The 15,558-nt window shown below is 48.8% G+C and overlaps 1 protein-coding gene across 4 annotated transcripts in view; it reads left to right on the forward strand.

Annotated features, from left to right (window-relative positions):
• The first annotated feature begins 275 nt into the window (after window positions 1-275).
• WHSC1L1 (Wolf-Hirschhorn syndrome candidate 1-like 1) overlaps window positions 276-15,558 on the forward strand; it is a 36,857-nt gene continuing 21,574 nt past the window's right edge. For 3 of the 4 annotated variants that reach the window (XM_017831899.1, XM_017831901.1, XM_017831902.1), the window contains exons 1-7: window positions 276-384; window positions 5,975-6,702; window positions 8,980-9,048; window positions 9,508-9,667; window positions 10,074-10,228; window positions 11,011-11,517; window positions 12,298-12,424. In XM_017831899.1, coding sequence (XP_017687388.1) covers window positions 6,019-6,702; window positions 8,980-9,048; window positions 9,508-9,667; window positions 10,074-10,228; window positions 11,011-11,517; window positions 12,298-12,424 — 1,702 coding nt within the window. In that variant the 5' untranslated portion in view covers window positions 276-384; window positions 5,975-6,018. Of the gene's footprint in view, window positions 385-3,632; window positions 5,127-5,974; window positions 6,703-8,979; window positions 9,049-9,507; window positions 9,668-10,073; window positions 10,229-11,010; window positions 11,518-12,297; window positions 12,425-15,558 lie in introns of those variants that run through there. The other variant, XM_017831900.1, reaches the window with a different exon arrangement.

Consider the following 15,558-nt stretch of genomic DNA (forward strand, 5'->3'; position numbering starts at 1 on the left):
GCGGGGGGCGGGCGGAGGCGGAGGCGCTCGGCGGGGCCGCACCGGCAGCGGCCGCTCTGCACGTCCCCCCCCGCCGCCAGCGCCCGCCCTCGGCCGCGACCCGCCGGGCCCCGCCAGCGCCTCCCTCGGCCGCGCCGGGCGCTGGGGGCGGGCGGCCTTCCTTCCCTCCCTCCCTCCCTCTCTCCCTCCCCCCCCGGGGCGGAGCCCGGCACCAGCGGCGGGGGCGCGGAAATCGAGGCCGGGGCTCCGCCGCGGCCTTCGCTGGTGCGGCGGGAGGAGGAGGAGGAGGAGGAGGCGGAGGCCCCGCGCCGCCCCCGCCGCCGCCTTTTGTCTGCGCGGCGCCGGGCGGACGCGGCGGGGCCGTGAGAATGGAAGTGACTGAAGGTGAGCGCGGGCCCGCGGCGGCCCCGGGGCGGAGGGGCCGCGGCCGCCATGTTACTGCGAGAGCGGCGGCGGCGCCGGGCCGGGCACGGCCCCGGGCAGGGCCGGGGACCCCCGCGCGTCCCCCCCCGGGCCGGCCCCGCTCTCCCCGCTCTGGCCCCGCGGCCGAGCCCCGGCCGGCTGCGGGGCAGAAACTCGGCGTTCCACCCAAGCGGTGACCCCCTCCACCCCCAGAAGAAAGGGGTTTGCCTTTCGCGGGTTTGTTGTTGTTGCTCGAATGTTGGGGGGGTTTGGGTTTGGGGGTTTTTTTCGGTGCTGTTGCGTTGTGCTGCACTTTGTTGTGGTCTCGCTCCGCTTTCTGTTTAGGTGTCAATACACTCGTTCGTTTCGGTGCAATTTGTTGTTAAAAAAAAAAAGATAATGTAGTTGTGTATACACCAGCCAACCCAAAGGACAACATGAAGTAACCAGTAATCATAGTTGAAGGAAAAATTGAAGTCTGTTTTAATGACTGTTTAGTGGCCTTTTGTAGAGATGCAACAGTGAATGCTTTGGTGGGTAGTTTTTTTTTTATTAAATGCTTTAATGGGCTGCTTGAAAAGATTTTGCTCCAAAACCTGATTGTCTGCCTTGTGAAGGTACAGGGTAAGAGTGGAGGATGATGGTCAAAGGCTGTATGTTTTGTTTTAATACAAACATATTTATTTTGCAATTTTCAGTTGGGCAGCTTTGCCTGAGTTTGAGGTGATTCTCATGAGACATGTTGTGGTTCTTACCCTGGCTGTGGTATGTGACAGCCTGCCACGACATTACAGTGCTTGGTGTTGCCAGAGATCTGCCTTGTGGTTTCATGTCAGTCTCAGCCTGTGACTTTCCCTGAAGAACCAAAGATTTTGCTCCACGTTTCCCTTTTGAATCCCGCGGTTCTCAAACCAGACGAGTCTCTAAGCTCCTTTTCCAGACAAACCCCTTTTCTCTGCTGGCCAAGTTGTTTCTTTCCATGGCACCGTGGGAAACTTGTTCAAAGTGGCCTTATCAAACCCAGTTACAGACATGACTGTTTCTTCTGGCATTCAAAAACCAAACACAAACCACCTTCACAAAGGTGCACAGGGGAGCAGCCTCACCTCACGCTTTAAGGTTTGTCAAGAGGCCTCTGATTCACCTCCACTGTCTGCCAGGAGGGACAGCTCAGTCCAGCTGGAGTCAGGAGAAATCCACAGGCTACAGGTTTCCTGTTAAGGAATCCTGTGCAAGTGAAAACTTGGTGTTGTGTTAGTGTGTGTAAATAGAGCTTTGCCTGTGGGATTTGCTAAGGACACGCAGAGCAGAGTGGGACAGAGCAGATGGCACAGGCTGGGCCCAGGGATCGGTAGGAACAGTTGTTTATTTCTGTCTGCAGTTCACACAATTCCAACACCCCAGGATGCTGTTCCAGGTGATAACAGTGTCCCTCTGGGTGGTGTTTGATGTGACTGGAAGCACTGGGAATGCTCAGCTCTGGGGAGAAGGGAGGTGCAGGGCTGTGTGTGAACTGCAGGCTTAAGGTTTTCAGAGGGCAGGAGTGATTGCATCACTTCAAACACCTGCCCAGCCTGGCTTGTCCAGCCAGGCAGCTCTGTTTGTGTGTCTGTCAAACACCTGCAGCAGTGAGCAGCCACTGAGAGCAGTTGCTGCATGGACTGGGTGCTTGAGGGGACCAGCAGCAGTGGAGGTTGGATGTGTTGGGAGTGAAACAGCACAGAAAATGGCAGTGAACATCTGGAGGGTAAGGATGGATGGTAGGATGCAAGCAGAGGTTTGACTCTCTCTGATTTAGGTCTGTGTGGAGAGGAGCTGAGTTGCTATTTGTACATAAAGATATCCTGGAACTTCTGCTTTTGAGCCTGTTGATAGAAAGCCCAGCTCAGGGTGACGAGGCAGTGACAGTGCTCTGAGCACACAGGGCTGACTCACAGCAGAGCTCCCAGCTCCTCAGGGAGCTGACAGGCCAGGTCCTGCCTCACAGCACACACTTGCCATCTGTAAAACACCTCCCTGTGACTGGGTAACCCCACGTCGGGATTGTCAACAGAAAAGGGTGAAAAAAGGTTTAAAATATGTCTGTACTGGACTTTTATCAGTAGCTGCTGTGTCTCTCCCTGTTGTGGCCACAGCCAGCCTCAGCCAAACCCACGGAACTCCCTCTCTGGGAGGAAGAAAAGCTGCAATCATGTGGGGCTGGAATTGTTCGATAATCTGTTATTTAGTCTCCTGTAGCACGAGAGCAAGGTTTGAGAATTATAGGTTTGTTTTCTGAGAGCAAAGTTGCAAAATTCTCATGCTAAAACTTGCTTTAGAGGAGTGCAGTTGTTGGTGAAAATGTGGACCCGGAGGATCCATAATCTCTGGGAAACCTTCCCGTGACTGAGCACTCGCTGTCGGAGGTGGAACTGACTGTTCAAGCTCTGCTCAGTCAAGCTCAGAAGCTCAGAATGGGAAGTGAAACCAGCAGTGTTCCCTTAAGGAAGAGCTCTACTGGGCTGACCTGCCCTATCCTGTACTGCTTATATGTTTTATGTCATTTACCTTTTCCTTTGATACTTTGAGTTGTGACTCTCAGGTGGGCAACAGGAAAATATTTACGGAAGCAATGTCCCTGTGTAGTCTCATTGTTTGTAAACAGTCTTGTGTCCCTGTCAGCCCTGGGAAAGGACAGGCAGTTTTAAAGAGGAAACTCTTTCTCTCATTAAGAAATTCAGTTGCAGCTTTGAAGGTGTTGATTTCAAGTTGTTTCATTGTTGATTCCATGTTGTTTCCAGCTGCTGTGAAGTGTCCATTTCCTGTAAACCTGGAAGTGATGAAACTGTTTATCTGTCCAGCTCCAGTGTTGTATCAGTCCAATATCTGTTGTGGGTCATGTTTGGAAGCCAAATTGTACAGCTCACAGGAGGCTGATGCTGTGTGTTAATAGAGTAATTGCTGGTGTAGTGAGAAGAATTTATTCTGGAACACCTTTGTGCAAGATCAGCTGGAAATCCCATTCCCCTGTGGTTTGGGTGCCATTGCTCTGCTGCAGGGACAGCTCTCTTCAGTGACAGTGGGGTGTTCTCTGCATTAATGCTTGGAGGGATTATGCAAAGCAATCTTTCCTTAGGTTTGGATGTTGAGAGTGCTGTAGCTCAGGATTCCTCCCTGTGTGCTGTTATTTGGGTGGCTCCAGGGCCTGTCCTCTCACTAACGCTGCCCAGATGCCACTTCCCTGGGCAGCATCTGGGAACTGATCCACTGCAGCAGAGTTTTGGGCAGGCAGGAGGGTGGGAAAGTCTGGGTGTGTTAACAGTGATGACAGGGAGAGACTGGGCAGGAAGGAGCTCTGGGTGATGTCAGAGCTGTGGGAGGAGAGTGGCCTCGGGTGCTTTGGGGCTGCTGAGAGCACTTCAGTGGAGCTGTGGGCCTGGTTCTCAGCCTGCAGCGAGTTACTGAGGCACGAATTCGGGCCTGGGTGTCCCAGCTGTGCAGCACAGTCTGGCCCCAAGGCTGAGTGACACAGGTGAGCTCCAGAAGGAGTGAAAAAGGAGAAAATCAGAGCTATATTCTTTGACTGGTAGCGCCTAAATCCCGTGTAAGTAGTGTTTTGAAGTTCAATCCACACTTTTGTCACATATCAAAACAAAGTGCATTGACAGCCACCTCTGCAGCCAGTGCCTGTGGGAACTGCACTGGCAGCTGGGACTCTGCCCTGCCAACCGTGGATGTGCCTGGAGCGCTGTCACAGCTTCTCAAGACAAGATTTTTTAATAACTATTCAGAAATGAAAAAAGATTGAACCTGGGTTTAGTTAAAAATAAAGCCCGGTGGGAAATCTGCTGTTTGCTCTTTGGTTTGGCAAATGCAAAGTAACAATTTGGTGGTAAATAGTACAAACAGTTCTACTTCCTCTTCCCAGAACGGGCGTGGTTTGGGGTTTTTGACCTTGCTGTGCAATCCCACGTGCTGCCCCAAAGATCCACGTCCCCTGACAGTGACAGTTGTGTTGGTTTGGTGGCTGCTCTACAGAGCTGTGGAGGAAGGGATGCTTTCACAGCCCTGAGGTTTAAAAGTTCCTGCAACGAGTGAATTCTGCTGCAGAGCCTTGTGCTGCTGTTATTGGTTATTGTGCTTTGGTGTGAGCGTCTTAATTACAAATGAAGTGACAAATGAGCCCCAAGTTGGTGTCACAGGGCAGTGAAGATGAATGTAAACATCAATTTAATCTGAGTGTGCAGGCCCCAGAATATGCATCACAAATCTGATCAAGTTCTTGTTCCTGTTATAATTTCAGTTGCTTTTTTCAGTCTCTGAGGAGGGAAGTTCCCTGTGTATGGAAAGCTCTTAGCCAAGGTGTTGAGATGCGTAGCTTTGGGAGGGTGAGAATTCCACGTGGGCAGGGATTTGTGGAGATCCCTGTTAGAAGAAGTGTCTGTGGGACGCATTAATGCTGTTTCAAACCCAGACCTACAGGGCACAGTAACCCTCCTGTGTGCCCACTCAGGCAGAACAAATACCATGGGGCTGTGTTTGCTTTGGAAGGGCTGAACTGACCTTGTGGGAAGCAAACAGGTGTTTCTTACCTGCAGGTCAGGTCACTGTGTGTTGCTTCTTGTTGAACATTGAGCTGCTTTAGATGACTGCCAACGCCTTCTCCGAGGCAGCAGTTGAGTTTTGGAAGTCTAACTTTGATTTAGTCGGATTTTGGTGTTTCAGTATGCACTGGAACTCTGAAGGTGTGTATGCCAGTGCTCAGCTGGAATCTCATTCCGTGAGTAACCTCAGGGTTTGGAGATCTGTTGATGCTGAGGCTCAGAACCACATAGTGCTTTGTATTAAAACAAGGTGGGAGGGAGACGAGAATAACCCTCCTCATGTAGCTGCTGAGAGCCAGTGAGTGCAAACTCTGCTCTGGTTTTCTGAGGAGGGAAGAGGTCGGGCAGCTTCATCTGAGGCTGCTGCAGGACATGAGGGGGTTTTCCAGCAGCTGAGGTGGAGTGACCCACTTGCTTACATTGTACCATTGTCAGAGCAGCCCATGGCTCAGGTCCTCCTGGCCTAAGGGCTGCTTATACCTTGAATTTTAGGAAGGAATTGGAGAGGGAGGAGGAAAAGAGGTTCCTCTGTTGTTTGAGGTGATGTTTCTGGCTTGTGCAGTTTGCAGTGACTGTGGTGTCAGGAGAGCTCTGTGTCTCCTGTGTGCTGGAGGGTGAAAGTGCTGTCCAGCTGCTTCATGTTGAAATAACCCTTCCTAGTGCAGAACTGGGAGGGCTGTAGAGGGTGGTGGGATTTTGGCACCATTCTGACTTTGTGACACTTGGACTCAGTTTTTGAGCACTCATATTTCATCTTCTGATATTTCATTAAATGTCTTGGAAAAGAAGAAAGTGGTCACGTGAAAGATGTGTCAGTAACCCTTTTTAAAAGCTCAGTAAGACCAGTCTTCTAAATCCACGTGAGGGTGGTTGCTGAATGGAGAGCGGGACACTGGTCTCAAGATCCCTTTTTTCTTCAACAGTTTAATTTGCTTAATTATTGTTTTTTAATTTACACTGACTTCTTATTTCCCTTCCCCTGCCTCTAGGCCCTATGAGAAAAAGGGAAAGCTAAGGATGCTGGAGCAGAACAATGGATTTCTCTTTCTCTTTCATGCAAGGGATCATGGGAAACACAATTCAGCAACCACCTCAACTCATTGACTCCGCCAACATCCGCCAAGAGGAGGCCTTTGATGGCAGCAGTGACATTGCTGAGGATGGGGGCCGGACGCCGTACGAGCCGGCGCTGCAGCAAAGCTTCCAGTACCCCACGCCCACGGCGGAGGAGCTGCCCCCCATCACCAACGGGTACCCCCCGGCCATCGGCATCTACGAGCCCCAAGCCAAATACCAGACGTATGCTCAGTATCCCAATGGCTCGGCCAACGGCTTTGGGGCAGTCAGGAACTTCAGTCCCCCGGAGTATTACCAAATGGAGAACTCCAACGCCAGGCCGCACGAAGTTCTGGAGAAACCTTCCCCTCCCCAGCCGCCGCCTCCACCCCCCCCCTCGGCTCCACAAGTGGGGATTCCAAAGAAGACTGGCTCACCAGAGATCAAACTCAAAATAACCAAAACTATCCAGAACGGCAGGGAATTGTTTGAGTCCTCCCTGTGTGGGGACCTGTTGAACGAAGTGCAGGCGAGGGAGTACGCTAAGGCGAAACACGAGGGGAGGAAAGAGAAAAGGAAAAAAAGTAGCAAACACGACTCTTCCCGGTCGGAAGAGCGCAAGTCGCACAAAATTCCAAAATTAGAACCAGAGGAGCAAAATGTAAGTGGAATGCTAATTTCAGCCATCTGTACTCCTGGTAGTGCTGCTGGAGCCCGGCAGGGTTTGTCCTGGTTCTGGCTGGGCACATGCTGAGTCCCGAGCCTTTCCTTACTCCTCAGATCCTCGGGACGAGGCTGCCAGGAACTGTGTTTGTAGGACAGCACAGTGTTGGTTAAAAGACTGCATATGAAAAATAAATGTTAGAAAAAGCTGTATATTATTTTCTAAATATTATTCAGTGATATAGCATGGTTAGAGCTTGCTGTGCTCTGGCCAGTGTTGAAGATGGAGCTTTGGGACAAAAGCACACGTGTTCCTAAAATTGCCTTTCAAAATAGTGCTGGATTATTCAGTGGAAAGTCAGGTTACTGGGGGATATTCAGCACTGTGACATTTAATTAATCTTTGAAAGATATTCTAAATACTGTGATGTACAAGACCTAGTAAAAATGAGTATTCTAAAACAGCAGGGGAATGAGAAGTACCAGCTGACTCAGCACACTTTGGGAAGATTCAGTATTGCTGTCTGTTCCTGTTTCTGTCAGGTTTTATACCATGTTGTCCACATCCAGGGGATGTACATCAGGTGGTGTTAACTGAGATTCCAGGAAGCAAAGACACGAGTTACCTCCCTGATCTCTCCTTCTTTTTCTTTCTGTTTCATAAGCTACTTCGGTACTTCTGTTTCCCTTTCTCTTGCTTGTTCCTGCCCGCTCTGTGGTGCTGGTTTCTGCCTCTTCCAGTTTGAAGGAATGGGTGGCAGAGAGGCTGGCGAGTGCCCGGAATGGGGAAGTTGTTGTATCCAGCCAGGACAAAATTGCCCAGCACAGGCTGGGCTGTGCTCTTACAGAACATAGCTGAGTTTCTTGTAAAAAGCCTTTGGTGCTTGTTGCTTTCGGGAGTTTGGGAGGAGATCCTGTCCTGCAGGGATCAGGGCTCTGATCTGGTAGAGCGGGTCCTATGCTTGATGGAGTGATAGTGGTGGCAATGTTTTCAATGGAAGATGGGCTGGTTTCACATCCACACCCTCACCAGGAGTATTTACAAGTTTATAACTGTTCCACCTTGCTCCTGGGAGTTGGACTCTCCCAGACACCAGGTTGATGATGTGTCGAGATTTTGAGCATCTACCACGTTTGAGTATCATAGTTGACTAACGAAGCTCAGTAAGGTCTTAATGAACATTATCGTTCAAACTTGGAATGGACTGTCCACTTAAAATCTGAGCCATCCGTGGCTGCACTGGGACAGGATTTTTTTGCTCTTGGAGGTGCTGTTGGAGCCCCTGTGAGGTGACTGGAAGAGCTGCTGTGTCCCACTGGCAGCTGCTGCCAGGAGGCACTTCCCAAGTGGCATCTCCCTCATGCTTGGGCTGTACTTGCTTTCTGACCTCTCCTCCAGACTCTGTCACCCCACATCAGACTGTCAGTTTGGCTTTACTAGTTTGTCCCCCCTATTACCAGGAAATCCTGTTCTCTCCTGAAGCTTCAGCTGTGCCTGTCCCTCTGTTTGGCTGCTGTTACCTGCTCATCACAAGAACGGAATCTTCTGTCTTTTCCAGCCTGCTGTCTTTCTCAGATTGAACTAAAACCTTTTCTCTCAGATTCCAAGTTCCTAGTCATTTGTGTCATTTGGTCTTGCTTCTGTCCTCCTTGTGGCTTCCATTTCCCTTTCCAAAGGTGGTGTTGCAATAAATGTTTCGTGGTACCCACCCCTGTCCCAGACACAGAGTGCTGTGACAGGAACAGGGTTTTCTGCTGGTGGTTTTCGGTATGAGTTGGCTGGGGCAGTCTCAGGTCTGTCCTCCCACCAGTTTGCCTTCCATTGCATGACTTCATCTTCGTGTCACTTTTGTCATCTTTAGGGTAAATGGTGTTTTATGTGGGACTCGCCACGTTACCGTGGATATCCTCACATGTAGTTCTCAGGGTTTTTTTGAAGCTGTGTATTATTTTAGGTGGAGAGTTATTTGGATTTGCTGTCCCTGAGTGTATGTTCTTCTGTCACCTGTTACAGGAGAGCATTGTTGTACGCAGGTGTGATTGTAATGTAAATAGTGTAGGGGAAAACAGGTATTTTTTGATTGTGATGTTACTGTGTTTCGAATTGGGCACAAGGAATCGCCATGTTCATGTTTTCTGGGTTCATGGTTGCCTTTCTCTCAGTGATTAATTTTTTTTCTGCCTGGTTTCACTATTATCTTGTGTTGTTTTACTGTCCCCTTACCTTGTTTGTGTTTGTTTTCCTTTTTTCTCTTTGTTGTTACCCATTTCCTAGAGACCAAATGAGAGGCTTAGCACGCCCTCAGAGAGACCAAGAGAAGAAGCGGTGCTGGAGGAAGCCCCGGTTAGTACCTACACCAATTAACACTTTTGGAACTTACAGAATGTTACTATTTTTTGACTATTTATTCCACTGATCCCTTAAATTGTGTGATAAATCAGTTGCCATTTCTTTGAAACTTTTACTAATCGTTGCTGCATTAATGCATCTCTCGTTGTACTGGATTTATTGCTTCATTTTATCTCAAAAGCAACATTCTTAACCAATTTAGGAAGCAGAGATGTTTTTGGGGTAGTGGTGGGGGCTGCTCTTTTGTGTCTTGGTTTGTCAGTGCCTGTGTTGTGTAAATCCCAGCTGTGTGCAGCTCCTTTCTGTCATGAGTCTAAGAGATGTTTCTCTCGTGTTGGATTATCGAACCCCAGAGATACCTGAGAGAACAACACCAGGTCCCAGTAGGTGCTGTGTGCATCTCTGAGTGCTCTGAGTCCCCTCCTGTGGATTAATCTGGTGTTTCCCTTGCAGGTCCAGCAGCTCTTGCCGTCCCTTCCAACACAAGCCCCCCATGACGTCAAGTTCCAGGTTGGCGATCTGGTTTGGTCCAAGGTGGGGACGTACCCGTGGTGGCCTTGCATGGTGTCATGTGATCCCCAGCTTGACGTGCATACCAAAATTAACACAAGAGGTAAGGGAGGAGGGTCTCTGCTGTAGTGTGTCCTGTGTCTGTAGCTGTTCCTGTGTTAAAAGTATCTTTGCACTGCCCTCGCGGGGTTAGTTCTGTGTGTGCTGAACAGGTCAGTCCTGACGTGCCCAGAACTAGCATCTGGTAAATCACCTCTGCAGAGGAGCCTCTGCACACTGGGCTTGTGCACGGGTGCTTCTGCTTTTCTCAAGTCAGTGAGAGAGTGTTCAGTGAGGGCAGGGTTTGCTGATCTTCCACCTTAAACTGTTCTGGATCCAGCCCCGTTGGATTTCTGCACTTCAGCCAGGTACTTCCGCCAGCAGGAGTGGAGCTGTGGGGGGGAGAAAAGCTCAAGCTGAACAAGCAGAGCAGTGTTGACACAAGTGCTGACGGGTGTTTTCCCTTTCAGGTGCCCGGGAATACCACGTGCAGTTCTTCAGCAACCAGCCGGAGCGGGCCTGGGTGCACGAGAAGCGCGTCCGGGAGTACCAGGGGCACAAACAGTACGAGCAGTTACTGGCTGAGGCTGCCAAGCAAGCCAGCAACCACTCCGAGAAGCAGAAGGTATGGGGGGCACTGGCTGTGGGGAGTCCTGTGTCATCTGCAGCTCTGGAACTCTGCAGTGCTTTACCCTGGGAAGGGCTGGCTGCCTGTCACTGCCAGGAGTGTTTCTCACAAAGATCATGGAAATGTTTCCATACTCTTATGACTTTCATGTGAAAAGGCTGAGAGCTGAACCTGCTTTGTTGGCTCCTCGTGGAGCATTGGAGATAATCTTACATCCATATTAGCATTTTAAATGGAAACAGGGCCTTATGTGTTCATTATTAGCCTGTTCTTTGGAAAATACATTTTAAGGACATTATTCCAACCCCTAATACTAGCAGATATGTTCCTTTCCCATTGTTGTATTGGAAAGGAAGTGTTAGCTATAGGAATTACTTACTGTGTAGATGAACTGCTTCAGTCAGTATTTATGCTGATCAAAATATTGATGTGGAAAGAAAAGAGTGTTTATGGAAAAATAAGGAGGATTGAAAAAGTGGCTAGTTAGGATGAATTCTGTCTCATAATGGAATTATAGATTGAATACTGCCCATGCCTGGCTTTAGTGAAGTCGTAACTCAGGGCAGACACTTAATTGTGATGGTCTTATGATCCAGCTTGAGTGTCTACTTGTACTCTGAGCAGGGAATTCAGTGTCCATCTGTCAAAAAATACCCTGTGAATGGAGAGCAAACTTCAATCTGCTGCCTGGCAGCTGTAAAGACCCTCAGGATTGCATTTGAAGTGCTGTAGTGGCAAAAGTCTTCAGTGTAATCAACTGTTTGTCCTTGTCCCTTAAGATCCGCAAGCCCAGGCCGCAGAGGGAGCGAGCTCAGTGGGACATTGGCATTGCCCATGCTGAGAAGGCACTGAAGATGACCCGGGAGGAGAGGATAGAACAGTACACCTTCATTTACATAGACCAAGAGCCAGAGGAGGCTTTGGCCAAGGCCAAAAAGACTGCTGCCTCCAAAGCGGAGGCCAAGAAGAACCGGCGGCCGAAGCCAGCGCTGAACACGCAGCCGGAACACGCCAACGTGGTGGCAGGATCGTCCCCTTCCAGCGCCGAGGCACGGAGACAGGGCCAGAGGAGGCAGTCCAGTGCGGAGGAGGAGGAGGCACCTCCCGTGAAAATCGCTTGGAAAACAGCTGCCGCTAGGAAATCCCTCCCAGCTTCAATAACCATGCACAACCTGGATCTGCAAAAATGTAACATGTCTCCGGTTGTTAAAATTGAACAGGTTTTTGCCCTTCAGAATGCTGCTGGGGATGGAAAACTCATCGATCAGTTTGTTTATTCCACCAAGGTACGTGGTTGGTGTGGTGACCCTCTTTTGTTCCTGAATTATCCCGAGCCTGCCTTACTGGGGAGCTGGAACTGTGTCCACCAGGCTTTCACCTCCATGTTCCTTTCAATGGAGAGATTAAATCTAACAGCTGTGACAGCTGAACCTTTCAGTGCACTGAACCCCACTTCCAGTGCACCTCTGGCAGTAACTGCTTTGCTGGTGGCAGAGCAGCTCCTTACAGATGGTCACAGTTTTGTTTGCAACACCCAGAAATTATTAAAGCTGTTTCACTCCAGCTTCCTAGTTGAAATAATCCAGAAATTCTCTGTAAGTCTTAAAATCAATGGTTTTGTGGGAAACAGATAAGATGACAAAACTGTTAATGATGTACTAAAAAGTGATAACTACATTCTGTGTAACAGACTTTTAAATTGAGTTCTGCCTCTGAGCTTCCTTCAGGTGCACAGCAACTTCCCACAGTCAGTGTAAGGAAAAGGCTTAGGACTATTTCTCTGCCTCCTTCTTCTGCCTCTCTACCTGGAGAGTGTTTATTTCATCCTAAGCCCTATAGAGAAGGTAATGTTTAGAAAAGTCACTGGAATTTTTTTTTCCTTGTGTGTAAGGGGAGATCGAGAGGGGTGGAAAGTTCTGCAGGGAGGTGACTCCGTAGTAGATTTATCCTGTGTATGTGTTGGGTTGGAGAGCATTGACTGTTTCTGTTCTGAGATTCAAGGGCAGATCTATTACCTGGTAGCAACACACAGGGGAAGACAACCTTTTCCTTTTTTTCTTTTCAAGGGAGTTGGTAACAAAACAGAAATAAGCATCAAAGGACAAGAGAAACTTAATTCTTCATCAGCTCAGAGGAGTGAAAAAGCAGCAGTGCAAAATGCATCCTCTCCTGAGACAACTTCTGGGTCAGCAGGTAGGGAAACTGCGGAGTGCTGGTCTGAACCTGAGCCCTCAGCCTTGAAATTCAGCATTTTCTCCTCACTTAAAAATTATTATTAATGTCTTTCTGTTTACACAGTAGTTGTAACGGGCATGGCTAATGGCACAGGCGGTGAGCCCAGCACACACAGCACGGCTGTGGGGTGGGATTGGTGGTTTGGCCTCTGAACTTTGTGTCTGCAACTTACAGTCTGAGTCAACACACTCGAGGATGGATGTCCTGTGCAGAGCTGATGGCAAGCTGGTTTAGAAGACAACACAGTGGATGTGTGTTAGCAGGGTATTGCCATGGCTCGTGACATCAAATGTAAAGTACAAGAGCTGGGATCAAAGGAAGAGACTGGGGAAGTGGCACAGTTCAGTAGGGAATGGCTGATTCAGGATGGGGCTCCCTAGGCTTTGTTGTTGAGTTCCTGCGTGACCTGTTCAAGGACAGGGATTTTTTTAAAACTGCTTCAACTAACTCCATCAGCCAAATGAGGCAGTGCTTGTCCTCTGAAGGCATCTCAGGGGCCCCATCGTAAAGCACTGAGTTTTGAAGTATCAGCTCCGAGGGAGAAGAACCACTGAAGCAAGTAATGGAACTTGGGCCTGAAAAAGGAAAGCCTGGAATGAGCTATTTGAATCTCATAATGTTGCCAGGTGTCACTTCTGCTTTAACTATCCGTCTGTTTGGTTATTCCTCCCTTTCCAAACATGAAATAAATGAGATCTGGAGTCAGAAACCTCAGTGGTTTGTGTCCGTGAGTCCTCTGCAAACACCCTGCAGGTCCTGTCTGTGTGTAGTTTTTAGGCAGGGCTCTTTGATAGACACTGGTTTGTGGACTGTTTGGGGCTGCACAGGCCGAGTACTCCAGATTTCCTGGGTGACTGGAGTTTCCCCTGCTGTTGTTGACAGTGGTGGTTCTTTCCAGCTAGAGTTGCTGTGGCTGCTTGAATTGCCTTGCAGCAGGAGAGGCCATCACTGTTCTGCTTCTCTCTCTTGGCATCTGAAGGCTTCACCTTCCCAAAGGCTCCTCAGACACAGGGGGTGAGAATTCTGAGCCTCTCCTTTTCCATTTTCTTAGGATTTTTGGATACGTGACACTCCACCTGCTAACACCCTGTAAGTGCCTGAGCTTTCCTGCAGTGCACACTCCAAACAGTCACTCTCAAAGCCATTTCCAAAGTCCAGTTATTGGTCCCCTCTCGTGGAACATGACTGCCAAGTCCTTTTTTCAAATGTGAGGTCACTGGAACTTCAGAATCCCTTTGTGGTAAAGTGTTTCCCAGACTGGCTCTGGGAGTCCTTATTGATAACCTTCAGTTAGATGCACAGAATTCCATAGTGCTGGGAAGATAGTTCTGTTGCTTGAAATCTGCTGCCAGGAGAGCAGCCCTGAGCATCCCCAGTGCCTCTGGCCTGCACAGACACCAAACTAGGTTTATCTGTAGCAAGGCAGAGGGCTGGTCCAACATCTGTCCTGAAACTCTGGATCAAAACAGGAGCATTGTGGAACTGATGACTGGATCCTTGGAGAGCGGGAAGAGGAGAAAGTGCCCATTGCACTGATCAGTGTTGCTATCAGCCAACATCAGATGTGCTGGTTCTGGAGTTCTCGGGTCCAGGGCTTGATCTTAATTCCTTTGCTGCAGTGAGGTGGCAAAGGCAGAAAATCCCTTCTTGATTACATGAACTGTTTGGTTGCACCTGCTCAAGTTTACCTGAAGCTGCTTCAGGGGATTTTGACCACACACTGAGGTGCCAGAAGATGTTTCCCAGCTCTGGTGTGGAGACCCACTGCAGCTGTGGGAGTCCCTGAAGGGATAGGGCTCATTGGAACCAGAAGTTACATGTGGGCAAACAGGAAGGGTGTTGACCTGAGTCATCAATTTCTAAATTATTAATAGCTAATTGCTATTATTAATTAGTTAGTATGCTTTAAAAGTTTTTTCCCTTGAAGAAAAACAATTTATCCCCTCAGAAATACAATTATTGTAACACAATAACTTTTCCAACTGGATAGTTTAGTTACTGCCCTACTCCGGAGCCATGCAGCTGTGAGAAAAATGCTCAACCCATGCATCAAGAGCAATTTTCATTCTTTTCTCTGGAGTCCTTTTGCAAGGCTTTCTTTTAGTCTGGTTCAAGCCTGCCTAGCTCTCTAGATACTTTATCTCCTGACAAGACCAGGCAGGTTTACAGCTCCTTACAGCTCTGGCGCAGCTGATTCCTGCTCCCAAGAGTTTCCAGTTTTGCTTGGAAGAATACGGAGTATTTCACAGCTGTGTCTTCTTTAGGAGAACCTCCCCCCCAAACATAAACCCAAGAATAATGCTTCCCAACAGCTCACTGGAAATCCTCAGGTGCCAGTTTTCTCTCAGCTCCAGGTGTCTGCTTGTTCCAACAGCTGCCCGTGGTGTTGAGTGTTGTGTGTGTGGTTCTTGATGTGTCCTTTCTGAAGGTGCTGGAGCACAAAAAGTTAGCTGCCAAAAACTCAGCAGCTCCTGCTTCCATACCACAGTAATCTTCATTAATCTGAATTTGTTCTCTATGGTAACGTGTTAAAAACCTCATTTTTCACGTTCGTTTACGACAATAACATATCATGGTCACTGCTTCTGTTTGTACTGAGCTTTTCTTTGCCTCGAAGCCTTCAGGTGAATGTTGAGGTCTGGTGTGGCTGCAGGTGTTGCAGTGGGGGGCTGGCTGTAGTTCCTGTGTGACAGAGGCTGTTGCCCCACAGAACTGGCATTTTGGGGAAAAACTTGAAGCTGTGCTTTGCTTCTGAAATTTCTAGTTTGTTTTCATTGAAGGAGTTGGTTGTGGCTACCTTCCCAAAACGCCAAACATGGACTGCTTGGTTCAAAATTAACCAAGTGAAGACTGGGCCTGAGAGGTGTGTTGTGGAAATCTGTTTGCCCTAAGCTGGATTCCAGCTTTTTGTCCCGCTCTGTTATTGGTGTCTGTTTTCTGAAGCTGATCTGTCTCTGGAATCAGAATGTGTGTCTGCAGCCACAGCACCAGCTGGCCAACGGCTTGGAACTGAGTTTAAAAATAAAACATTCAAAAGAGGACAAAGTCTTGGTTTCATTCCTTTACCTGTTGATTTGGTGTTGCACACTTAC

The sequence above is a fragment of the Lepidothrix coronata genome, unplaced genomic scaffold (genome assembly GCF_001604755.1).
Source record: "Lepidothrix coronata isolate B3197 unplaced genomic scaffold, Lepidothrix_coronata-1.0 Scaffold197, whole genome shotgun sequence".
In the NCBI taxonomy this organism is placed as follows: Eukaryota; Metazoa; Chordata; class Aves; order Passeriformes; family Pipridae; genus Lepidothrix; species Lepidothrix coronata.